We start from the raw sequence: 26,112 nt of genomic DNA on the forward strand, positions 1-26,112 counted from the left end.
GTTAATGTAGCTTTCTGATGCTGCGTTTGAATTTTCATGCCACATTATTTGAAATTAGCACAGGAAAAAATTTAACTTTTTTTTTTCTCTCACGGGCCGGATGTGACCCCCGGGCCGCCTATTGAGGAACCCTGCCCTAGAATAACTATACATGGCCCAAAAATTGGTTCTTTATTTAGCAGGGTGATTAAAGGGAGGATAAAGATTACACATAGAAATGTTAAAGGGGTCATATGATGCTGCTAAAAAGAACATTATTTTGTGTATTTGGTGTAATGAAATGTGTTTATGCGGTTTAAAGTTCAAAAAACACATTATTTTCCACATACTGTACATTATTGTTTCTCCTCTGTGCCCCGCCTTTTTGAAACGCGTCAATTGAATGTAATTGTACTTCATAAGAGATAATTCTGGTGATTTGTGTGGACTGATTAGACAACATCAATATTTACCAGACAGTCGAGTTGTGAGACGGGGCTCTTGCTGCCAGGCTGACTGATGTCCCAGATCTTCACGCAGCCTTTGCCTCCAGTATAGACGTGCCGTGTGGGGTTGCTGATGGTTACGGCACACACCACCTCACCGTGGCTGAGTGTGTTGATCTGACGGGCATGACGGGGAATACCTGGTCCAATCAGAGCATCTGGAGGAAAAGGTACTGGTTGCATCTGGCCGTCCGCGCTAACATGGAAGGAGTAGGCCCTATTTATCAGAGCATAAAAGGATGAGATGATCAATTATCATAAATTCTCATACATGTCACATGATCCTTTAGAAATCATTCTAGTATGTTGATTTGGTGCTCAAGAAACATTGCTTATTATTAAAGTCAAAAACAGCTGTGCTGCTTTATATTTTTATGGAAACCGTGATTATTTGATGAATAGAAAGATCAATAGAACAGCATTTATTTGAAATTGAAATATTTTCAACATTATAAATGTCACTTTTGATCAATTTAATGCATTCTTGCTGAATTAAAGTATTAATTTCTTTCAAAGAAAAAAAAGATGGCATGTTACACAGTTTGAGTTCAATAACAGCACTTACGGTTTCCCTCCAGGTATAGAGGTCAGACTTGTTGGCAGACCAGGGGCACGCATGTGGGGATGAGGATCAAAGCCCGCCTGCAACACAGACATCTTAGCATAAAAGAATAAAATGTGAAAAATACATAAGCTGCAAAACAAACTGATTTTGTAGTCTAACTTTTCTCAGTATCAGCTCTATTGTCATTGTTAATATTCCAGTTAAGCTCTTGTTCGCACTTTAGCTCTCACCTCAAGCCATTATTAGAGACCCCCCCCCCAACATCTGTTACTTCCCATGCCATCAACACAAACACAGAGATCCAGAACAAATGCAGTACAAACGCAAAAGGTAATATTTAACCGGAATGCTATCCTAACAGGGTATGCATGCGAAGCTAGACTCTGAGTTAAGGAAAAGAGCCGCTGAAGGTCATTCTAGATGATTAGAGGAACAGGAGGGGTGTGTGTGTGAGAGAGAGAGAGTGAGAGAGTGAGTGAGTGAGAGAGTGAGAGTGAGAGAGAGAGAGAGAAAACTGGAACAGGAAAACAAGCTTCTGCTTGAATGTATATGTAATCAAAGAAAAAGACAGGGGGTCTAACCATAGGCGAGCGTCCATAGGCAGCAGCGGCACTCATCTGAGGGGAGATGTGAAGGCCAGGGTAAACACCCGGACTAGTCAATGAGCCGTTCATCTCTGGGTGGTGACCCATCATGGCGAACGGAGCCCCATATGGAGGCGCAATTGACAATGGTGTACGTAGGGCAGGTGCTGCTGGGAATATATGAAGAAGAAAAGCCAAAGTTGAAAAGCCATAAATGCATACTCGCACTTACAGGTTTGGTTGGTTAGCATAGCCCCATCATTTTATCTTTGACTCCAGATTAACCACATAGCATCACCAGCTCGGGTAACTGGTGTCAAAAAGTTGTCCAATGATCAAAAATATGGTCAAAAGTTTAGACAAATGAGAATGCTTGATGAAAAGATAGCTTTAAGACGTGCGCATTTACTACTTACTCAGTGCTTCCATGCCAGGTAGTTTTCCAGGTATGGGCCTGAGCCCAGGGTTGCTAGTTCCTGGGGTGGGAGCGTCATTGCGTGGGGTGGGGGTGTTGGACTTTAAACCTGGGGTGGAGGACTTGTCATTCTGAAAGATGAAGGAACAGAGATGGAATTAATGCTAGCTAAAGCTACATACCACAAATGCTCAAATCCAGAGAGCTCTCTCGCACTAATCCAGTCAAACACTGACAGCTCATTATAGCGGAGGAGGATAAAGCTAAACTTCAGACCAAACCCTTCCGAGACCTCATCCTCTCTCACTCATCTTTAATCACTCTCTCTTCTCCTCTTCCCCTCTGAGGCTAGCTAAGCGCGTTGAGATATTAGCCAAGGCTAGCGGCTAAGCCGCTGTTTGTCTGACAGTAGCTGATGTATTCATGTTACGCTTCAATCTGACATTTTCGCTGCAGCTATAAAGCTGAGGAGAGGAAGAGGGATTTGCAAATGTGCAGAGACATGACACCATCAATGCCCATTCTCTATTCCCTAACGCTTACATGTGGGTGGTCCTTCACTTTAGAGGAGGGGGTGCTCCCAGAGGAGGCCACAGAAGCCGGGCTGTTGGGGGCATCTTTCTTCAGCGCTCTGGCTTTATCAAGTCCATTCTCAGGAGGAGAGTGAGACGGGCTGACCCTTGGAGTGGCAGGATCCTACAGTGGGAAAGAGAAACTTCAGTTACATATGAAAGACGAAGTTCACTACTTTACATTGTAGCAAAGTGTCATTTCTTCAGTGTTGTCACATGAAAAGATATAATAAAATATTTACAAAAATGTGAGGGGTGTACTCACTTCTGTGAGATACTGTATATATGCAGGTTTATTACATTATTATTAAACAAATACTCCCTCAGTATAACATAACAGACACTTTAGGTTCAGCTCATTAGCTGCAGACAGTCAGCTATGCTCAGGATGGCCTGGGCTCTCAGCAGCACAAATACAAATATCAGAGGTGACATCGGGCCCCTGGTGGCTTTGAGCGAGCCATGTGTGTAAATTCCTCGCTCGTACAAGGTAAATACAGAGAAGCGAGGGGGTTAAGCCCCAGGCCCTGTTAGGTCATCCTGTACTCCCTGGCATGGAGAAACGGAGAGAGCGTGGGGCCTGCCAAGCAAGCAAGCCCAGGCCCCATGAAGCAAAGCAGGCGGGACAGCTGAGCAAACTATCCCTGAAGAGTGAGGCCTCTAAACCAGCCTGACCACACCACGCTTCAAACATTCTGGGCTAACCTCACAGCCCTGGGCAACCTGCACCAAGCATTACACAACGCCAATGCGCCAAACTGGACAGAAGGGTCAAGCGAAAACTGATCCCTGTGGCACAGAGGGGGGAGAGAGAGAGAGAATAACAGTGAAATGCAAACACCAGACCAGAATAAACTGCCCCTCACCCTGAAAGTTAACCAGCCAGACGACATCTTGTTTTCCTACCCTCCTGCACATGCCCACCCCTACTAAAACACAGCAAACAGCCACCCTTTCAACACAATTAGTGGGCCTTAAAAGGGAGAGCAAGTCTATGTATGCAACTTTTACTCCCCGGCCCTCTGCCAAGACCACTTGCTGCCTTAGAGCTACACAATTAATCAAAATAAAAGTGAAATCTCAATACAGATTAGTGCGATTATCAACCTGCAAATGCTGTGATTCAATTAAAAATAAATATATGCGCAGTGTTTTACGGAGTGAAGAGTTTTGTGTACAAGCAAGCAGCAGTCTCTCAAAGTGTCTTGCTCACAGTAAATGCTGAACCTAACAAACTCCATCTCTGCATGAGATGTGAGTTTGGGTCACTTATAATGTGTATTTGAAAACACAGCACACACCAACCATCCTCCCCCAAATTATAATGATAAGCATTTATGAATCAGCTGTCGTGTAAAAAAAGATAAGATTTAAGGGTTCCCTGCGGTTTTCTGTCAAGAAAGCTTGATGGTTTATATTTGAAACATAATAAACGAAGGCACCCATAAATATTAGTACTGTAATTTTACAGTTGTTCTGTAAAATAAAATTATGACTTACTATTTTACAGCGAATTACAATAGTAATATTTCCTATTTGTTTAATATTGTAAATTGCAATAATCAAATTTTGTGAAAAGGAGGATGTGGCTGGGCCAAAGGAAGTGATCTTCAGGCAGAAGGAAGAGGCAACACTGGAGAAATCCCGGCAGCTCAAACCCCACTCACAAACACTCTACAACAATCTCAGTGTTGCTTTTGTCAGCACTAAGCAGCCCATTTCTCTCCCTACCCCCTTCTTCTGCTAATCCAAAAGTAATAAACAGACCTAGACTGCTCTCTCAGCCTGACAGGGGAGCGTGTATGTGTGCGTCTCAGCTGCGGGTTTAACAGGCTGACCTTTTAAATCAGGCTTAACGTGACTCAATAAGCAAAGTCAGAGCGGTGCTATCAGATGACCCGTGACAACAGGAAGTCCTGGCGGGCAGAGAGCAGGATGGCCGTTGCTGCACTAAGCGCTAATCAGCAGCAGAGTCTGATTTCTGCATGCATGACTGCACCCATTCACACTGTTGCCCATTCAACACGCACACACACACACAAAACTCTATTGCAAAGTCAAACCTTTCTGCATATCCAGTTTAAGAGGCGAAATGGGGCAATCCAGCATTTGGGAGATAGGGAGACTTTAAGTGGTTATATGAAAACCACAAATAAACACGACAAGAGATATGCAGAGGGACAGAACGAGAGCTGTGGAGACAAAGAGCCAAAGGAATGAGTGAAAGAGCAGTTAACAAAACTGAAGAAAAGAGGCACAAGGAGAAACAAAGGAGGAGGCAATGAGACATAGTTGAATGAGTCAGGTTTATCTGAGCCAGGAGCCGCAGACATGAAGAGTGGGTGAGGACAAATCCTCTAAGATAGAGAGTCAAAGTCTTTTTTAATTGTGATGAAATTATAGCACTGCTAATCCCTGGCCTGTGCTTTTGCGCATTTTTTACCTGGATTAAAAGTAGGATTATACAGCAGGCTCCCTTCTCTTTTTTATTATTATTTTTTTTTAAAGGCTTAGTGTGCCCTAAAGCCGCCTGCTCTGCTCTCCTCACGCTGTTAACATGTCAATGACTTCCCTCTTCATCAAACATCAGGACTTAAAGGAATAGTTCAACGAAAAATGAAAAATTCTGCCACAATTTACTTCATGTCGCTCCAAACCATTTGAATTTTGTGGAACACAACAGGAGTCATTTTAAAGAAAGTGCTAGTTGTGTTTTCCACACAATCAAAACCGGTTTTCCAGCTCAAAATGTGCATTCAAGTAGTTCGGTGCTAGTTTAAAAAGTTTGATAAAACAGTGTTTTTGTGAAGAATAAACTGAATGGTATACATTCATATGAGATGAAGACTCAAGAAAAAAATAGTATGGGGCAGATCATCCCGCTTAATGTACTTTGCCATGCTGAAATGGTGTGAGTCATGGCATTTCACTAAACATAGAAGAGAATGCTCACACTCAAACACTGCCGGCTGCCCAAGGCAGCTCTTTTTTTGTTGGACAGGTAAGGGAATTGTTGTGTAGACCCCTCTCTAAAACTCACCAAGATCAGTGTAATTTACATAAAACTTAAGAGACAATCATCCTGATCCACTTTGACAGATGGCAGTGCAGCATCTAACACCATTGCGATATCGGTACATAAAGATGCATTCAGTAGTTTTTTTTTTTAGCAAGTGTTGGACATAAGTACCACAGAAATAAAACCCCATATGACTTGTGTGTAAAGTCTTCTGCACCATACAGTAGTTTTGTGTAAGGAACAGACTAAAACTGAAGTTATGCACAAAAAAAGCAAGTAAAGACAGACATGGAAAATTAGAAAGTGACAGAACTCACCGTACTAGATTCCCGCTCTTTATCCAAGGGAGAATGAAGAAGTCGTTAAAAGAAAGGGATAAAGATAAACACCAAGTCAGCATTTACATTTATTTTCTTACCAAAGCATGAGCATACCACTTCAGGGCATTTGTTTTTGTTTTCTCTTCAGTGCCTACATGCATTACCTCTGTGCTCCAGGTCATGATGGTTCTTCTCGTCTTTGACTGGCAGGTGCGCCTGGCTACCCAGAGCTCCCAGCGCCAGCAGACCTGACCCTGAGCCTGGGACTGGAGGGATGCCTGGGGGCTGCAACTGAGGGGGCAGCTGGACCGGGGGTCCGTGGGCAGCATGAGAAAGGTGTTGAGCCTGGAGCTGCTGCTGCTGTCAACACACACATGTACATCAAGTGGGTCGGAGGGAAAAGGCATATGGACAGCAAACACTGAATAAAGGTGACTGGTTAAGCCCCTCTCTCACAGGATGCACAGAAAGAAACACTGGCACCCTAACACCTTCATTAGTGGCTGGATCAAAGCAGGACATGTCACAAGGACATGTCCTCCATGAGCTCAGCAGGAACAGCTCACTCCAACACATACTACAGATTTCTAAACATGCACTGCTCTTAACCATCTACACTACTTAACATGCATCCTTTTACAACAAACCAGAAATACACAAAACTTTGACTAATTACATGAGCTTTAGACAGGTTTTAAACACACTCCTATCCTATGCGATCAAGAAGCACTATTAAAATGAGGGTGCATGAGTCAAAATGTACATACGTTCATTCACATACTAATATATATATATATATATATATATATAGACAGACATATATACATACACACACAAACACAGTCAAGTGAGTTAAGCAAAATGTATGTAAACATCAAATGAGCGGCATTCACTAGTCACCTCACAGCCCGTAATATTTCAGAGAGTTTACACATAGGTCCATGGTTACCATCTCCTAGGCTAAGCCACTCCTCCATGCCTCCTTAACAACAGCCAATAAGACAAGCCATTCTATGTTAGTGTTAATTTAATAGTCAGTAACATGTGGCATCAAAGCAGTGGCTGTTTACAGCTGAGAGGGGAAGATGTGATAATGCAACTGATAAGATCAGGTAAATGTCTGTTGCATTGTGTGATTTTAGTCTCATCTGAATCAAACATTATGTTGTTGTTTTTTTATTGTCTGTAAAAAAAAATATATATATATATTTTGGTCTTCATCTAATACTACAATTAAAGCTAAATTTCTCATTGTGCTGCCTTCATTTTGGATTTAGACCTTTTGGGTAAAATATCAGAATCCCTTTTGATGTGAAAAGGATTTAATATGAGTCCAATCACATACTGCTCAGAACAGCCACTGTGGTGGCAGGATTAGGTATAATTTTCACCTTATTTCCCACAATTGTACACAGTAATTATATCATTTATCACCACACCAATTTGTTGCTGGATTAACTGTTCCGTGACACATACATCCAAAGCAAAGACCTTCGCAAATCTACATTAGACAGGCTTTCCCACATTAGTAATAACTGCAAAACCCCAAATCAGTCCACAAACTAATGCAGTCCATACAGTGCTTAACAAAAACATTTCAGATGAAAAGCTGACATACACTATCATTCAAAAGTTCAAAAGAGGTCAATATGATTTTATTTCTTTAAACTGATCAAAAGTGACCGTAAAGATGTTTATACATGTTACAAACAAAATTATATTTCAAATAAACTAAATTTCAATTCAAGTTCATTTTTACATACAATAAGAAATCAGCATATTAGAATGATTACTGAAGGATCATGTGACACTGAAGACAAATCCAGCTTTGCCATTACAGGAATAAACTACATTTTAAAATGTATTAAAATAAGTTATTGGAAATATATTTCACAATATTTTACTGCATTTTTGATCAAATAAATGCAGTCTTGGTGAGCACAAGAGGGATTTTAAAAAACAAACAAACAAACAAAAAGCACAGTAGTGCATGTATAGGAGTCGTGAACAGGTAATTGCAAATAATATAAGATTTTATATGCAGAAATTTAGCTCTAAATACATAAACGTTCTCATGCAAATGTAGCACATTTAGTTTTAATGCATTCAGTTCAAGAAATCAAAATATGTATCAAATACTTTTATTGATGTCTCAGCAGACTTGCAGTGGTCATCTCAACAATGTAAACAGGGATCATAAATATATAATATACATTTCTAAACCTAGGTGAAAAAGCACTACTATTCTCCCAGTAAGCAGCCATTGCTTTGACACCAACGACTAAAGGTAGCACAACACAGAACAAACACACTAGATAAAACAGAGAAGCGTTAGGGTCTAAAGAATGTTGGGGTCTCAACTTCACTTCAAAAACCCAAATATAACATACACAGAGGCTTTTCAGAGGTTTTTAGCACTGACCATCAGAGCAGGGTAGACAGCATGATGCTGCTGTTGATGAGAGAAAAGAGATGAGCATGTCATTACACGCTCACTCATGAATAACACATCACTACTTCACAAATCCACCCAGGCAAATGAATGCTGACCAACAATATTTCAGCAACTAAGGGTATGTTCACACTTGTCATGTTTGGTTCGATTAAAACTAACCCTGGTGCGATTGCTCTGTTAGTGCGGTTCGTTTGTATGAGCTCCTTGTGAGTTTGCAGGTGGTGAAAATAAAATTATATGTACATGCAAGAATGAGCGCGCTTAGTCCAGCTGACGGCATTATGCATGTTCGACTTAAAGCGGCGCTGAGCAGACCGATCGGTTAATGGATGCTTTGAAATCATACACCCGCAGCGCCGCTTTAAGTCTAACGCACCTTTTGTTTGGGGTGTTCGGTAAGTTCAGTCACGATATATACGTCATTCAAGCCGACCAATCAGGTTGTAAACGTATCACTATGCCTTTAGGTTCGCTGTCTTTAGGTTCGCTGTCAAAAATGCCAATGTGAATGTTAAGCAGACCAGGACCAAATGTATCATTTTCCTTTTTGGTCCGGACCAAATGGACCAAACGAACCGAACTACAAGTGTGAACACACCCTTTTGTGCTTTTGTATTTAAATGTGTGTTTCTAACCTTACCACAGTGCTGAACACCCTTAAACATCCTATAAAGACACACTGATCCTTATTAGTCTTCCGCTAATAGCATAATAGTATCAAATATATATTGTTGGGTATCAAGAACTGGTTCCAAATTTCCAAGAACCAGGGATTCGATAAGACACGTGCATTTCAATTCCGCTTAACGATTACTGCATTCACATTTTAATGTGATTTTAATGTGACATCTGAAGCGTGAGCACAGAGAACCATGGTCCCAGTGGCCGATGTCCATTCTCAAACCATTCTGTGCATTTCCACAGCAGAAAAAATTAGTTCTGGGCCGCAACTGACTTCTCGTTCACCTCTTGTGACCAATATGCACAAAATTACGTCAGTATATCCTCGTAAGCACAGCCATTTTTTGTGACTGTAAACAGATGAGAAAGAAAGTGCATGTGTAAGCAGCCTAATAAACATGTGCTGCCTGTCATTAATGTTAATTAAAGAACAGAAGAAAATCATTCACGGTTCTTGATTGAATATCGGAATCGATAAGCAGAATTGGAATCTATAAAATTCAAATGATACCCAACCCTACAAATATAACTGGCTAAACATTTGCCTTTATCATAAGTCATGTTTTGAGTCCGACCGAGGCCATTTAAGCTGCTAGTGTGAAATCTGAAAAGCAAATGAACAGAAACAGTATGCAAAATTAATCTGGTGCTCTATATCTAAACAAATAGCAAACCTCTGCTGCTGAAGTTTTACCTAAAACATGAGCATTAAAATTCACTCGAACTTCTACATTAAAACCATTTATACATTTTTTTTTTAATGAAATTAAGGTCCAGTTTGGCTTTATCACACCTGTATTAATATCCATCTCAAGTGGTGAGGCAAGACAGATCATACTTGTTTATACCTAGTCTTTTCATATAAATGAAAAAAAGGCGTTTCAATATTTTTTAATACCCATCAATTCACCTAAGATGACGTTTAATATAGGTGTAAATGGCTAAGACTTCTCATAATCGGGTCTTGAAGTGTGAGTTCACCTCTGACATTCTAAGTCTGTATGCATATTAGGGCTGCACGACATGGGGAGAAAAATAATTGAATTGTAATTTCTGATTATAATTTAAATCAGTTTACAATTTAAAGAATTATACTAATAAAAATAATACTACTACTAAATTATTTTTAATAATACTGCTAAATTAAATTTTTAAAAATATATATATATATATTATTGTAATATTACTACTATTAATATTACTTTGACAAATCATAGCCCTAACATAAATATGTAAGTGTATGTGTTACTCATACAGTTGCTTTTTTTTTGGCACAGCTATAGCATCATTACCATAGAAACCTCATCTGCAGTAACTTATTAGCAAAACCACAGACATGTACAGCACTGCCACTTTAACAGGTCGGTGGTACCGCAGACTAAAGGTTTCATGGGCGTCTCTCTTCTCTTGCTAACACACTTATTTGCCTCTACCCCTCCCTGTGTACATCACTCCCTCTCACAATGTCTCTCTCTTCTTTCACAATCTTCCTTCTCCTCTCTTTCTCTCTGTGTGTGCCAAACGCTGCTGGCTCCTGATTAACAGTGCATCTTTAATGACCCCCCCCTCCCCCTCTCAGTCAGGGCACAGACTGATCTCCTGCCATCTCACCAGCCAACAAATAAACGCTTGTTTTTTTTCCAAGCCTGTGAGGATGTGTGTGAGAGTGTGTGTTAATTCCTGCAACAGTGCGGCAAGTGTCTGCCTGACTACATCTATTTATCCACCATCATGATGACCATGTGACTACTAAGTGTGTATGCGTGAGCAGAAGCAACAAGCCCTGCCCCCATGCCTCCCCACCTCTCGCCAAGCTGCTCTGCTGAATGGCTAGCTGTTAAATGATAGAGCCCCGTCGACAGTTGCATTCAGGCAGATTCAAGGAAGCAATTACCTTGAAAACAGGGGTCAGAGTCTTGGCTCATTTCCCTTAACTCAATTCCAATATCTGGCTCTGGCTGTCCTGACCCAGCTCAGGACCTCCTACCCACTAGCCCAACCCAGGCTAATCAAAGTTGGATAGCCACACTAAGTACTTTTACATCCAATAAAATCTACTAAGTACAATCTAACAATTTTTTTGTAAAATGAAAAAAAAAATGGTTTAAGGGCCTATTGACACCAAGGACGATAATTATCCACCTTATATTGAAACACAAAAGCAAACTATTTTCTGTAAATGTGCAAGACTTCTGGATTATTAACCGCTATACGTAACCAGAAAAAAATAACAGTGCAGTAAACCGTAAAACTATTTGTACTACATACCAGTGTGTCTATCATTACAATGATATATTCAAATAATATGACAAATACAAGTATGTAAAATCAAGCAGCATAACGGACTGGTTTTAATAAATAATTTTATCAATTGTTGGTGTGGGCACTAATATTACTTTTGTTATAGTTATCTTTAAAGTTATGGTTTTTGGTGTAAATGGGACTTTAGTCGAGCTGAAATCACACTAGCTTGGTTTTAGAACGTCCGACTACTGGACCAGGGCTCTACAGTGCGACCATTTCAGTTGCATTTGCGACTGAAAACTACTGCGTGCGACTATGAAAACATATTTAGGAGCACCAGTGCGACTGACCAGATCATCATCATACTTGTGATTGTGATCGCTCAGGGGAGCTTCAAAGGTTTCTACGTGTTTTTGCAGCGTTGAGTAATGTATCACACGCTCCTAAAAAGAAAAATAAGCGTAGAGCCCTGTGGACCTAGATAATGCGATTGTAGCTTGTCTTCATCAAGCATTGTGTGCTTGCTCTGAAGGACACAAGTGGCACAGTGTGCATTTTAATCCTTCAAACAATACACACTGTGATTATTTGGACAGAAAGGTATAACTGCACATGTAAGAGTACTTCTGTTTTTGGTCTACTAACCTACAGAAATGCATAATTTAGATAAAACACTGCATAAAATTATCTCCGGATTAGAATCAAACACACTACCTGATATAAGGGCTTTTCACACTTAACCACAGTTAACCCTGGGTCATTCTAAACCCCGGGTAAATGGAATCCTGGATTATCTTAAAGGGGTCATATGATGCTGCTAAAAAGAACATTATTTGGTGTATTTGGTGTAATGAAATGTGTTTATGCGGTTTAAAGTTAAAAAAACACATTATTTTCCACATACTGTACATTATTGTTTCTCCTCTATGCCCCGCCTTTTTGAAACGCGTCGATTTTTACAAAACTAATCGGTCTGAAAAGCGAGGAAAAAAATGAAATCGCATCATATGACCCCTTTAATTCATGTTTCATGATCCTGCTCATACTTTACCCAAGGTTAGCAATTAGTCCTGGGTATTCATATGTTGACATTAAACAGAGTACATTCCTAAACCCCAGGTTAACGTTCTTATTTGCCGTGTCAGTGTCTTTGATTGGATGACCACAGCATGCAACATCTTTACCGGCATCCTCATCTTATATGTTGACAACTGTACTATAAGATTTCCAGAATGAGGTTTACAGATCATAAAGGTAAGAATACAACTTTTTTCATTCCAATTCACACGTTTATCACCATTTTACATTTTCCCACTCAAACGGTGCAACAACTGTGCAAAGCACGGTAATATGAGGTACACAATTGGTTGTCTGTTGCTAAGAATCTAGCCATAACATTCTAACACGGCATCAAAATGTTTGTGTTGCCCAAGTCAATAGGAAGCTTCTCAATGCTCCTTAACACAAGCTCTTTAAAGTAACATGGCTAATCACAGACAACCCTGACAGAATTAGACTTCTCCCTTTGTGTGATCAAAACGAGAGCTTAACTACACAAGCCTTAACATGTTTCTCTCCACATGCCTCTCAAACCCTGTGACAAACAGACAGAGAAGCACTACAGGCACAAATTAACTCAAAAGATCCAAGCGGCACACAGTGACGAGACAAAAACGATGGCATGAAAAAGCAAACATCATGGTGTAAATACATGGCATTACAAATTAAAACAAAGTAAAATCAGACCATGAAGGGCAGGGGCAAATCTGCAGCAGGAAGCTGATGGGTCTAAGACACACCAACCATCCTGATCTCCTCCCAGAACACAAGTATAAACGTCCCTAGCAATCACGGATTTGCCCTTGGACTGTTTTAAGAGCTGCTGAGGTGATATGCGTTGGATTGAAGGTTTTACAGTGGAAGATTACAGCTGATGTACCACCTTTGACCCAAACCCCGCCTGTCGGAGTAGGCTGGTTTACCTTCTTTAAGAGCAAATTTGATTTTTATTACTACATTCTATAAATTCAATTGTCATTTAGGAGCCAGGCATGAATGCATTAGTACACCGAGCTGCATGAGTGCAGATTTGTCCCTGGCCCTGGTCAAATGAAGAAGAAAGAGGGGTATACACACGGTGAGAGGCAGATTGGGAAGTCCACGTACCCCGATGATGGCATTCAACTCTGTCATTGTCACTTGCTTAGCACGTTCAACAGCCTGTGCAACCTGCTGTTGGTGCTGGAGGAAAGAGAAAAGACAGATCAATACACAGAAAATTAGCATGGGCTCATTTTATGAAAGGAAATGAAGAATATTTACCTCTTGTGACAAAAAAGGCATGATTTGAGCAAGAATTGCATTTAGACGTTTGGCAATCTCAGTCTAAACGAGAAAAACAGAGACATACAAACAGTACGGTTATTAAATGTTGTCAGCTCTTCCCTAATCACTCAAATGTATTTAATTCACGTTACTTTCACATTGCTGAATGCTCTAAACAAGCCTCTGCACATCTAAACGAGGCATGATGGGATACCTCCAGAACTCCTGATAAATGAAGTCAAATCTTCAGAAACGTCTGTCTTTGCTGATGTTGCCATGTGTATGATTCGGTGCATAATGAACATGAGGCTCTTTGAGCGCTGATATGGTGTGTGTGGCTCACAAAGCCAAACAGCGCTCCAGCACACTGCTACTGAAACATATCTGGCCAAATCAACAGCTCTGCCAGGCCAAGATGGGCAGAATGCCTGCGGTGCCCATCTGGCCAAGAGATGGAGAGAGGGAAGGAGGGATGGGGGGGGGGGGGGCTCATTACCCAGACAGATTATTTCATTAAGATGCTGAAATATGCTAATGCTAATTTGGTGCTGGGAGATTAACGATGGCAATACTGAGCAATTACCATTTTCCCCCATGCTCCCATTCCAGCAGCACAGGAGGCGAGGAACCAGAGCCCAACAGCAATATTCAAAATTACTTTTATTGATATGGAGAGACGGACAGGGTAATCAGCCAACATGCTCTGGTTCTCCTGCATTACTCACGGCAACCTGAAGCCCCAAAGGGCTATATTTCATCATGAGCTATGCTAACGCTTCAGGATGAAAAGAAGAGAAGGGAAAGGAAAGTGTGAGCGAGGGGGGAGATGAAGTATGGGGTGGTGAACAAATTGATTATAGGTTGGAGCAGATGGCCCAGCAGGTGAGGGAGGAGAGAAATTTCTCTTTCGTTCCTGCAAGCCACATTCCATTCATTTTTTGGCCTGTGGGAGGGTGCTGACCCTGGCACTCTGATGGATTCAGTCTCTCTTTAGAGCGGGTGAGAGTGGATGTGTTCTGACCTGTGATGAACTGTCTCTAAGGACGTGAACAAAGGATCTAAGCACTCTCCACAACCCTTCAGAGTCATTGAGCTATTAATGCTTTTTCAGCCCGGCTTTGCTACACAAACGCATACTCCTTCGCAAAACAAACACATACAATAACAATAATCAGTTGGTATCTAACCAAAACAAGGAAATATTGAAATGCATTGCCTGCTCTCATACGTAAGCCATACACTGAGGTTCATTTTCCTCGCTCACTTCATCAGTTCACCCCCCCTCCCCTTGGCTTCCATTTCTGTATGCCACTCTAAGGTTGCCACAGCAACCGGTCCGCCCTTATCTCTCCCTCAGATCATTATGTAAATTGGAGCTCTGCTTGACCACAACAGGCAGTAAAATCATATTACGAGGACAGGGGCAGGTCATTAAATTGAATTTTCAGCCTGTCGATCAGATCATCTCTGCAAATTAATGTGGGATGAAAGGGGACAGATGGGGGAGGGAGAGTAACGGCTTCTCTTTCATGGGTGGGGTGAAGTGTGTGTGTGTGTGTGTGTGTGTTAAGAGAGGGAAGATTGGGAAACATTACCCATATGCCCGAGCCAAAAAACCCTGGTGACTGACGGAGAAGATATTCTACAGTAATTATCAGAAATGACTTTTCCAGCGATATACGGCATACATGACTTGTTAGTACACAACACACCATGCACCACAGTATCTAAATACAGAGAGCAGGAAGCAAAACAGCTTCCTGTTGTGATGCTGGCTTGAAATCAAAGAACGCGACTTGTGGTAAAAATATCTACATTTATATTCATTAAAAAATAAACACTTTAAGCAAGATATGATACAAGGGGGAATATCATAAAAACAAACATGTCTATGCATCATGATCCTACAAAATTGCTTTCTTTTAAGATTTGTTTCATTGTGACAATCACATTTTATCCTCTAATCTCATAATGTTACAAAAAATACTGTACTTATAGTAGAAAGAAAGACAATAATGAGAATCAATTTAAAGATAATTAAAGGAAGTTCCAAAAAAAATAAAAAAGTAATAATAAATTGAGGAAAAAAGTCATGAAATTGCCACAATGCAAATAATCTTTTTTCTTTATTTTTATTTTTTTGTGACCTGGACATGTTTTTATGATATTCACTCTTGATAGACTCCATAAAACAAGCCAAAAGGATTGTAATCAGAATCACTTTATACAAACTAACCCACAAAATACATTGCCCTCAGATTAAACCACTGCACCATGGGATAAGAACAGGAAGTGTGGTATTGCTGAGTTCCAGAGGCGTGCCGTAAGCTACTAGAACAGCTCCCACACAGGCTGATAAAAAAATAGGGCACAGGGAGTGAAAACAAGGCCCTTCAATAGAGAGAGGCTTTCTGCTCAGCTTCACCATCCCAGGTGCTCCGTGCCGTCAAGCAGCGTGTGAAGAGCTCTCACGCACAGCCCTGTCAATGGTACGCCAGAAGCCATTTACCGGTTGCTGTGGGTACGAGCTGAGTGCTGGGAGACACTGATGAGGATAAAATACGCTGCAAAACAACTGCACACTGAAGGAGAGCCACTCAGTGACAAATGAACACACATACAGACCATTGCACTCTCTCTCCGTGACTCAATGAGCAATTACAGACAAGAGGGAGAGAAATAGGGAGTGAGTTTGTATAGTTGAACTTACATTTACATGCTCACTCAAACACAAAAAAGCCACATATATACATTCTGATGACAGATGAAGCTATCTTCACAGATAAGACGTTAACAAATAAACCAAAGCACTCAGTGGCATTCACACACATGAGCTCATTCCTTCCTGCCCGACACAGGCTCCTCTAAACCTCGGCTTCCCTCGGGCTGAAAGGCTGCACTGAGCAGCAGCCGTCTGCACAGGCTGTCTCTGTCTTGCCCTCGCTGCATATGCAGCACAAATCCTGTTGGAACTGTTTAGTGGTGTTTGTGTCTCTCTGTGCATTCATCTGCTAAAGCTGGACAAAGGACACAGACACAACCACCTGGTTCAGTGCACTGGGCTGAGAGACAGATGTGACCCAAACTTCACATGAGTAGGGCTGGGAGAAAGAAAAAAAATCGATTTTTCGATGAATCGTTTTTTTTAAATGACGTTGATTTGATATCGATTCTCAAAAGCCGCGAATCGATCTTTTCCAGTATTTATTTCAGCACACATTTAAAACAAGATCCGATTAACGTGAATCTTATCACTAGTCTTCTCCACTAGATGTCACCCTTATTTACCTTGTGCGATGTTGCATTCATTATTCATTCATTCAGTCATTCATTCAGCGCTTATGGCCATACGCGTGATTCGCAATGCTCAGGTGAAATGCTATGGAAATACTATAAATCTGCGGAAGCATTTGATATCACGCATAAGGCGCCATGATTTCCGCAATGAATGAATGGCGGATGGCACGGCGCACTGTTTTGTTTACTACACGCATACTAAAGCGCGGATGACACTCGCGGTGTTTTCAGCTTCTGCCGTCTCACTATATGATGATATGAACACGAATGTCATCTCCAGCTGCTCTCAGCGTCACTTCATTAGCATGCGAATCGAAATCAAATCGGGACATCTGAATCGATACCCAGCCCTACACACGAGCACACACTACCGTATCTATATTCAACACTGAATATACAATGTGGCAAGCAGCTTAAAATGTCCTGTAGGCTTGAATTTCATTGCACATTGCGGTCCAAAAACACAACACTTTATTCAATGTAGCTTTTTTGAGGAAGACAAATAGATTAATCACTCAGTATTAAACACTTTAATTCATCAGTACTGGTTTATATTTAAAACATATGTATGTTGTATACTGAATATTCAACCAAGTGATTTAAAAAAAAGTGCTCACTTAAAGTTAATTCTTAAAAGCATTATTCAATAAACTAGGGATGCACCGATACCACTTTTTCCAGTACTCGCCCGATACCGATACTTTTATTTTTGGTACTTGCCGATACCGAGTACCGATACTGATATTTTTATTGCATTTGTAAATTTTTTTAAATATTGGGTACAGAAACCAAAAGGGTATGTATAATGTTAGTTGGTTAACTTCATTACAGGAGACCAGTATCGGGCCCGATACCGGTGCATCCCTACAATAAACAGTTAAAATAATTAAATCAAATGCAAAAATTATTTTATTTATATTTATTATTTTGCATTTAGCAAAAAATAAAATAAATATCTACTTTGCATAATGAAAATTTTAATAATAACGTTTAATATCAGGCATTACATGGAAGAAAAGGCTTACTGGCGCATCCCTAAAAAGTAAATGTATTGTAAAATAAATAAAAATCCCACAACCCACACCCATTAACCCTTATTAACTCAAACAAACTGTGTTTCAAACTAGACAAACTAATCAGAATAAAATATGTCTGCATTCTGCATTCTGTCTGCATTCTGAATTCACTGGCCTGTCATGATAATGCGGGCTCATTTTGTCACCACTAGACATCTCACTCACATGTACACAAACACTTCTGAAGAGAGACTGCAGTGTGCTCCGAGCCAGTTTGCTTTGGCTGAGAATCAAATCGACCATCATCACCTTGGCAAACAATTCCTGGAATCCTGAATAAATTATTCATCTGAACAAGTTCCCTCCCTGCTGCCTGTCTCAACCCCCCTCCTCGCTCTCACCCTCTAAGGCCACAGACTGAGCTTAACTTAATGAATCTGGCTTAGTGTGCACACACACACACACACACAGAACTGACCAAATACGGCCACACCAATGATAACACACACACACACAGACACACACTAGTTCTGCATTCATTCAGCAGCGAGTACTTCAGGACAAAATGAGGAAGAAAATGAAGACAGAGGGAACTGTGTTAAACACAGAGGGACAGCAGATCAGGGGCCTCTGAGGCTCAGTAATTAAAGGGCTACATTGACAAGCACAGCCGTCCACTTCCTGCCCCCACACGGTCAGCCCTCCCACTCATGACCGTAAACTCACCATTCTGCCCCGAGGCTCTAACATACCGCAAGATTAGCGCTGACCCTTGCACAATTATAAACTCTCAAGAATGTTTACATAAAACAGTTATTTAATAGTAATCCGAATCTGGTGGATCCTGAAAGCACATGACAAATCTGGCACCTAGATGCATTTTCTCCCCTTTCCCTTCTTTTCCCAAAGCACTACAGGAAGGGCAGACTATGTGTTATCAGACTGCTGTCATCACTAACTCCGGAGAGAGCAGGGAGTCCATGCTCCGATGAATAATTCATGCGTTTGAGTCCACTCAGTCAGAGCTCTATTGATAAACAAAAGAGAGGCTCTGAAAAAAAGCCAGTCGATTAACCTGTTTGCACAAAGCCCCTGCACCTTCCCTTCCCTCCCTTTTCATTTTCTCTCCATCTCTCTCACAGCTGGAGATAAGTGCCTGACAGAACCTTTCAGAAAATGCAGTGTGTGTGAGAGAGAGACATGTGGCCCAGGCGCACACACACACACACACACACACACTTGGAGAAGCTGATGGATTGTGCATGCTGTTCAAATTCACCACCCTCACACTGATACCATTAACCTTGTGAGGCCTCAGGGTGAGAACCATAAAGGGCCTCTTCAAACTGAGCCCTCCTCATATAGCTATATATCATATCACTACTAATGACAGAGAGATAGAGAAATAGAGGAAACGTGGGTGTTGGCTGGTCTCTCTTTTAAAATGCATCAATTTCATAACCTCACTTGGTTACAAAACCCCAATCGATCACTTGCAGAAAAAAAAAAACATACAGGCTGACAACAATTAGGACAGCCTGTGATGCCAAACATTCACATCAATTACTAAGAGGTTAAATAACACTTCCTGCTGGACGCAGCTGACCTAATGACCTTTATCTGGCCTCCATCTTTCTCTTGCTATTTTTTTGTTCTGTTGCGTGCAGACTCACTTTTTGCCACTCTTATTTATAGGGGCATCATAGGAAACAAAGACAAGAAAAGGGAACAGAATCGGGAAATGGGTTCAAACTTGCACAAGCCAGATTCAAAAATGCACTAACCACTATGCCGGCAACCACCGTAATCAATTCAATCACATGTACAACTGCTCAAAATATATGCTTGCATGTTTTTGTGCATGCACCCCTTGCAGGCTCTTTGACAGATGAAAAAACAGCCTTTGTTGGACAATGTAGGGCTTTTAAGAAATGTACTGCAGAGTAATGTCATTATCATCCTTCTAACCAGAAGAATGTCATGTCAGAAGACATGCAATAAAAATAATCATACAAATGAAACCTACACAATGCACATTGAAAAGAAATATGGCGTCCAAATAGATCACATACCTGTTTATGCATTTCAATGTTCAGCCCATAGGACATCTCATAATACTGCAAGGAAAAAAAAAGAGAGAAATGCATTTAACTCACAATAGTAAAATGCTACTGACAGAGTATCATCTCTATACATCAAGCACCCTATTTATTTCACATAAAAAAAAAGAATCCACAAAGCCAGGACTCAGATAATTGCCTGATTATAGAAGTAGAGAGCAATGTTTATGAAACTCTCTGGCAACATTTGTTTAGCGGCATTTACTTACTACTAAGCATTCATGGAAGCAGAGTTATCTCATACCAGTTACTAAACAGCAGTTAAAAAACAAACAAACTAGGCAAAGATAGACAAATGTGTCTCAGCTACCTTTCTTCACTCACCCTTTCTACACAATTTTACATCTCTAAGAAACATTTATTTTCACTGAAAATTTCATTTCAGTTCCATCATAAGCATCTCTGTCATTTCAAGATAAAAGAGGTTTCTATACTCAAAATAGCCAATCAAACTATGTTCATCCTAACAACTACTGCAAACATTTTTTTTCTCAGAACATGTCTGTGTATTTCATTTCGTTTATCTGGTATTGGCCTTTTTACCACTCAGCATTCCTCCGAAAAATAATATTTAACAAAGGTGCCGGCATGTTGAGTCAATATCTACTGCATGTTCAAATAAGATAAGAGAGAGTAGAGCTTGGTTAACACTGTTCAACCTGTGCACTATTACATCACATCCTGATGGAATTAAGTTTCCACTCAGTGGACTTCTAATAAGAGGCGTTCAGCAATGCTAATATTAGTGTAATTCTTGAATCGCACACAAGGTTCAAAATTGAGTGAGACTGCAATCATCCTTAAGGTGGATTTCATTTCATTTGGATCAGGCCTCTATATAATTTAAGAAAAACAAACTATACACACCTCCATTGAATTAATGCATACATTGTCTGATTTTTAATTGGTTAGCTGAGAAGATTGTTGTTTTTTACATTCACTGCACATTATCATCATAATTGTTTTATTTTACCTTGACAAGTTATTTACAATAGGCTGATCTCCTAAACACTGTTTGCTCCAAAAATTCTAATCTGATTAAACTGAGCAGGCCTGCCTTTCTCTCACTTGAATCAAAAGACATTTAGCCCTCGGGTCAGAGTGGATGGAACAAGCAGTAACTCCATGCCCAAAACAGCCTCCAGGCATTTTACAACAAATAAAAACACCCACACTCTTATAATCTCAAAGCTGATCCTTCAGTGCAATCAATGCAAACGGTATCACATAATAAATAAGGGCAGTGGATACTAAACACCAGCTCAGATAGCCGGCTGGTGGCCCTACTGATGTTTTCAAGGAACAAAAGAGCAACAGATAGAAGACCTTAGATTAAAAACAAACCACATTTTGCTCTTACCATGACATAATGTCGCTGCATCTCTGTCTTCTCATTGGCCAGTTTGTCATACTCCACTTTAAGACTGTGAGGAGAGAGAAAGACCCAGAATGAGTTAACATTCCAGGCTGGCAAATTCGCTTAAAGAGCTCTATGTAGTCACATACACAGGCAACTTATTGACAAAGTTATGCTAATTTATATGAAATTACAAATACAAATATGAAACTATAGTTTTAAAAGCTACAACATATACTGATATAGTACATACTATAATGTTGTTATAGCTACTATTCATCTGTTATGACAACAGCAAAGTTTAAGGTTGCACTGATGCTGCATTTGATTTACACAGAATCAAAGTAGCATCAGAACCGCCTCACAGTCTAGTAACAGGTGTGAAATGAATAACACACACACATCAAACAGGTCATTAACAGCAATATTTACCTGTGGTACTGAGCTTGAAGGAACTGGAATTCATCTTTGATCCTGTCACAAGATTCTGCTACAGTGAATTTGAAGCCAGGCTGACCAGGCTGGTGAGGTGCCTGAAAAATCATATCAATAATTTATGTGAACTGCTGCAAAGCATAAACTTCACATTATCAATATAATCCAACCTAGTCACTGATGCAGTATGCTTTTACACGAACAGTGTTTTTTTTTAGCATGTCATTGTACCTTTGACTTCCTACCGCCATTACCAAAACAACCTACGACCTTCTCCATTACTCCTTTTACGGCAGTCCATAGGTCTCAGGTTTTACTTTCACTGTGTTTTTGAAGTCATGGGTATAACCACGGGTGTCAATAACACATTTCATGCTTCCCGATTTTCAGGGAAATGATATTTAATCGGAGCTGAATTGCGGTTAGCCAGAAGTGCCCAGGCTCTCCCTCGAGCTCTGCCTGTCGGTGGTTTTGAGACTCTAGTGGGAACAGCCTCCAACACTCAGCAGCGGTCGGCGTGACACAGACGGCTCACTGCGTCTAAACAGCCCCGGAGAAAAACTAGCAGCCGATTCCCCTCCTTTCATTCCCCCCACCCCCCCAAGACATTTTTCCACTTTAAAGTAAAATGAAGATGCACTACTGTTCAAAAGCAAGTCAACGGACGTCCAGCAGAGCACATCCTTGTTTAGTTTGAGCAGAAATAAAGGACACCCCGCGCGAGGGAAACGTCACGCGACACAATAGTGCACGAGCTCAACGGCCGAAAGGTAACGTGCTTGGCGCGGAGTTGCCTGGACACAATGAATCAACATAATTTATGTTACTCACCGGATGCCGGCCCTGCGGATACATCTTGAATGTATCCTTTCTGATGTGAAGGTCCAGAGGTTGTGGCGCTCTTCAGTAATCCGAGTAGATGAGCGAGAACCCGTCCGTCACCCCTCCCTGCACTCGCGGACACACAAAGCCCAGACCGTCCACCCGATCCACGCGCTTCTCGCGCTCCTTACACCCGATTTAACCCCTTTATCCTTCACACAGCCGAGGAGCAAGACAAAAACACAGCGCGTTGGCTCATTATCTCCAGTAAGAGTCAAGCATTCAGCTGCGCTTGTGCTGTAAACACAGAATAGTTGTGCAGAGCGAGTCAAACACACATTTGCTGTTTGTCATCTGCGCTGCGACTAACAAGCTACTTATGAGTCTTCTCGCAATAACAAGATTACCTGACTGCTGTTTGCTTGAATGTAACCCGACAAGATTACAGAACAATGTAAAAACAATAGATAATACATAAAACAACAGAACCCCCGTCAACTTCGCAATTCCTCGATAAATGGGTCAAAAAATTATACACTTATTCTGTTTAGCACAATGTCGAGCCTCGAAGTGTATACGACAATAGCAGCTTTGCAAATTACAAAACGGGAACGGAGAAAATAAAGCACGTAAAGTGTTCAATTGCCAAATAAACAGTCTACATTACAAGTAGATTCTTTTTAAAGTTATCTTCCGCGTTACCTTTAGTCTCCATAAAATCTTTTTCCGCGAATGTACAGCAATAATTCCTTGCACCGAGGAAACGTCGAAGTCCTCCACTCGTGACCTTATACGATCAGTATTAGGCGCTGGTTGGGAATCAATCCCAACCCTAGAAAAGCAGCGCCTACAATCGCTTCGAGAATGTTTTCCTCAGTTAAGACTCGGTTCTCGCTTGGACACAATTCGCAGTATTCCCGTTGTTGGTAAACTCTCCCAATCCCTATTTGCGTGTTTGTTTAAAAATGTCTGACTGTGAAAAGTTTGCCTCGTACGTGCCAACCGCTCGCAGTCGCTTTGCCTAGTTTCTCCAACACTCGCAGTACCACACACAGACTGCCCACTGACACGCGGGCTCAACTACCGCGAGAACAACCTAGCGCGACCAATCAAATCTCGAAAGGGACTTCGCCGCCTCCGACCAATCAAACGTGGGATCCCCACGTGGGGTGCGTCTGTTCCACGCGTGCTGATTGGCCAATAAAAATCTGACCTTCTGTTCGCCATCTTGGCTCTAAATAGGTTGCTTTCCCCGTAGACAAACAACTTACATGAGCGACGATTGTTCGAAGGCCAGCCACAAACTGAAATCTCAAGAGATAGACTGTATCCTAAGAAATACATATTACAAGCGTAATGTCTGTTGCGCTTCTGTTCACTGATTTAGGAGCACGACTGCTGTTGTTTCAACGGAAAGCAGTTGAAAGTTGCATCAAATCTGGTTATGCTTGCTTTGACGTTTCATAAACTATGTTCTAACGGCATGTTTTGATTACACTGCGAATTCGTCACTGATTTAAAATAATATGTGAGCAACTGATCGCTGAATTGAGCCAAAACATCCTTCATATGTCCCGGTTTGTCCTTTCCAAGGACGCCCCTAACATGGACGTCACAGTGATGCGAGAGAGTACCCTATAGCCAATGTATAGTTAGGCTACCGATTTTGAATGTAACTCAAATTAATAGCATACTATGTGAAATCAGCCCTCATTACTTGATTCACGCTGTCTGCTCAGCAACACCCTCCATGCCCACGTCTGCGCCCGAAAAAACCCCAACCTATCATGTGTTGCTCAGACCCACGTGGGGCGCAGCTCCTTGTTCTGCGCATGCTGACCAATCAGAGCACTGGCGTGCATCTGATTGGCTTAGAGCAACACGGGTTGTCAGTTCGAGACCTAAGCTGTCAATCAAGCCCACGAGGGGTAGAGCTCTGACAAATGCCTGTGCCTCTCAGCCTCCCGCCTGCGAATAGTGCTTGGAATGGCTGCTTAATTAGCTTCGAATGGCTTTTCCTTCCAGCTCAACAATCTGTCACTACCATGTGGTAAAAAGAGCCCTGCGTAAAACAAAAGAGGGAAAAGCTAGTAGGGGCTAAATATCAGTTTGATTTTTTTTCTATGTATGCAAGTCGCATTACCACAAAACAAAACATTTATTCCACTCAAAGGCTGGTTCATCGTAACCAACTATTTCTGTCTTTATTTGTTCACCAAATAGGGGTGTAATCTGATATGCTTAATAATCCCCTGTGTTTATTTTTTTTTTTATCATTTAAAAAATAATATTAGACATTTGCTGTATAAAACAATAATCTGGGATACCTGAACATGTTATGTACTTTTAAACGGACTAATTGGACACGTTTAAGATGTTTGCACTCAGGGGACTACAGGGCCATTTCAATACAAATATCTGAGAAAAAAAAGGCCAACCATTGTTCGATTAAACTGTATACTTTTGTCCATCCCTTTTGGGAGGGTTATTGGCTGGAACAAATGTCTGGAATGGAAGCAAGGATGGAGCATGGAGTCATTATGAGAGCTATTATTGACATACTACTGCTCTAACATTTAAGAGAACTAAATTTTGTCAGTGCACAAATGTGATATTGATTCTTTCTCCTGGAATTACAAAAATGTTTGAAATGCTAAACTGGGTTAATGGCAGACATACGTCTATGAACAGTAAGTTCTCTACAAGCTACTTGTGTACCATTGCTGTGTGCCGAGATAATAGAGATTTCCTGCTTGCTCAGTGACCCGTCACAAAAACGTTCTGTATAATACAACAAAAGTGTGACTCAATGAGTTTTCAACCCACAGACAAAGGCTACCATAGTAGTGTCAAGTCTATTTTGATGACCATAGTAACAGCTGAAGATGACAGACTGCACTCCACCCCTCTTTTCAAATCACTGCCTGGGCTATAAAACCAGGTATTTGCCATATACCTGCAACAGTTTAATTTCAGCACAGATATATGTGTTGCTATATAACCATTGCTAGAGGTTGAAACTGATTTAGCTGTAATTATGGAGAGGAAACACACAACAGTTTCATATCCAAGTGCCTGTTCATTCGCACCTTTGTTCTGACAAACACGCTTTGTATTTTCATGCTAATGCAGCTCCAAATGATAGCTGGCAGGATTATCCTCAGTATGTGAGAAATGCTTCTTTCTCAGTCTCTGCCTGCCTGTTTTTTCATGCATGCAACCTTCCGCTACCTAGCTCTCTCTTTTTTGCTTGATTTCCCTGGTAGTGGAGCAGAAAACTAGGTCCGACTCTGCATGGCATGCATGTATTGTGTGGCGCCTCTGTCTCTGGATTATTGACGTGCTTTCATACGTGGGATTGGGGCCTGAAAAGAGACATTCCTGCTTACAATAGCTTCAG

At 41.0% G+C, this 26,112-nt stretch overlaps 1 protein-coding gene across 1 annotated transcript in view; it reads right to left on the minus strand.

Moving 5' to 3' along the window:
- Nucleotides 1–24,506, minus strand: part of LOC107755017 (protein groucho-1-like) — a 27,197-nt gene extending 2,691 nt beyond the window's left edge. The window contains exons 1-15 of the mRNA XM_016571660.1: nt 24,430–24,506; nt 22,722–23,009; nt 21,888–21,988; nt 21,459–21,522; nt 20,051–20,095; nt 13,663–13,725; nt 13,477–13,581; nt 8,383–8,412; nt 6,125–6,320; nt 5,958–5,974; nt 2,593–2,745; nt 2,051–2,180; nt 1,632–1,804; nt 1,051–1,127; nt 453–702 (exon numbers count right to left, since the gene is read on the minus strand). Coding sequence (XP_016427146.1) covers nt 453–702; nt 1,051–1,127; nt 1,632–1,804; nt 2,051–2,180; nt 2,593–2,745; nt 5,958–5,974; nt 6,125–6,320; nt 8,383–8,412; nt 13,477–13,581; nt 13,663–13,725; nt 20,051–20,095; nt 21,459–21,522; nt 21,888–21,988; nt 22,722–22,745 — 1,428 coding nt within the window. The 5' untranslated portion in view covers nt 22,746–23,009; nt 24,430–24,506. The remainder of the gene's footprint in view (nt 1–452; nt 703–1,050; nt 1,128–1,631; nt 1,805–2,050; nt 2,181–2,592; nt 2,746–5,957; nt 5,975–6,124; nt 6,321–8,382; nt 8,413–13,476; nt 13,582–13,662; nt 13,726–20,050; nt 20,096–21,458; nt 21,523–21,887; nt 21,989–22,721; nt 23,010–24,429) is intronic.
- Nucleotides 24,507–26,112: the final 1,606 nt, after the last annotated feature.

The sequence above is a fragment of the Sinocyclocheilus rhinocerous genome, unplaced genomic scaffold (genome assembly GCF_001515625.1).
Source record: "Sinocyclocheilus rhinocerous isolate Xijiao unplaced genomic scaffold, SAMN03320098_v1.1 scaffold591, whole genome shotgun sequence".
NCBI classification, from domain to species: Eukaryota; Metazoa; Chordata; class Actinopteri; order Cypriniformes; family Cyprinidae; genus Sinocyclocheilus; species Sinocyclocheilus rhinocerous.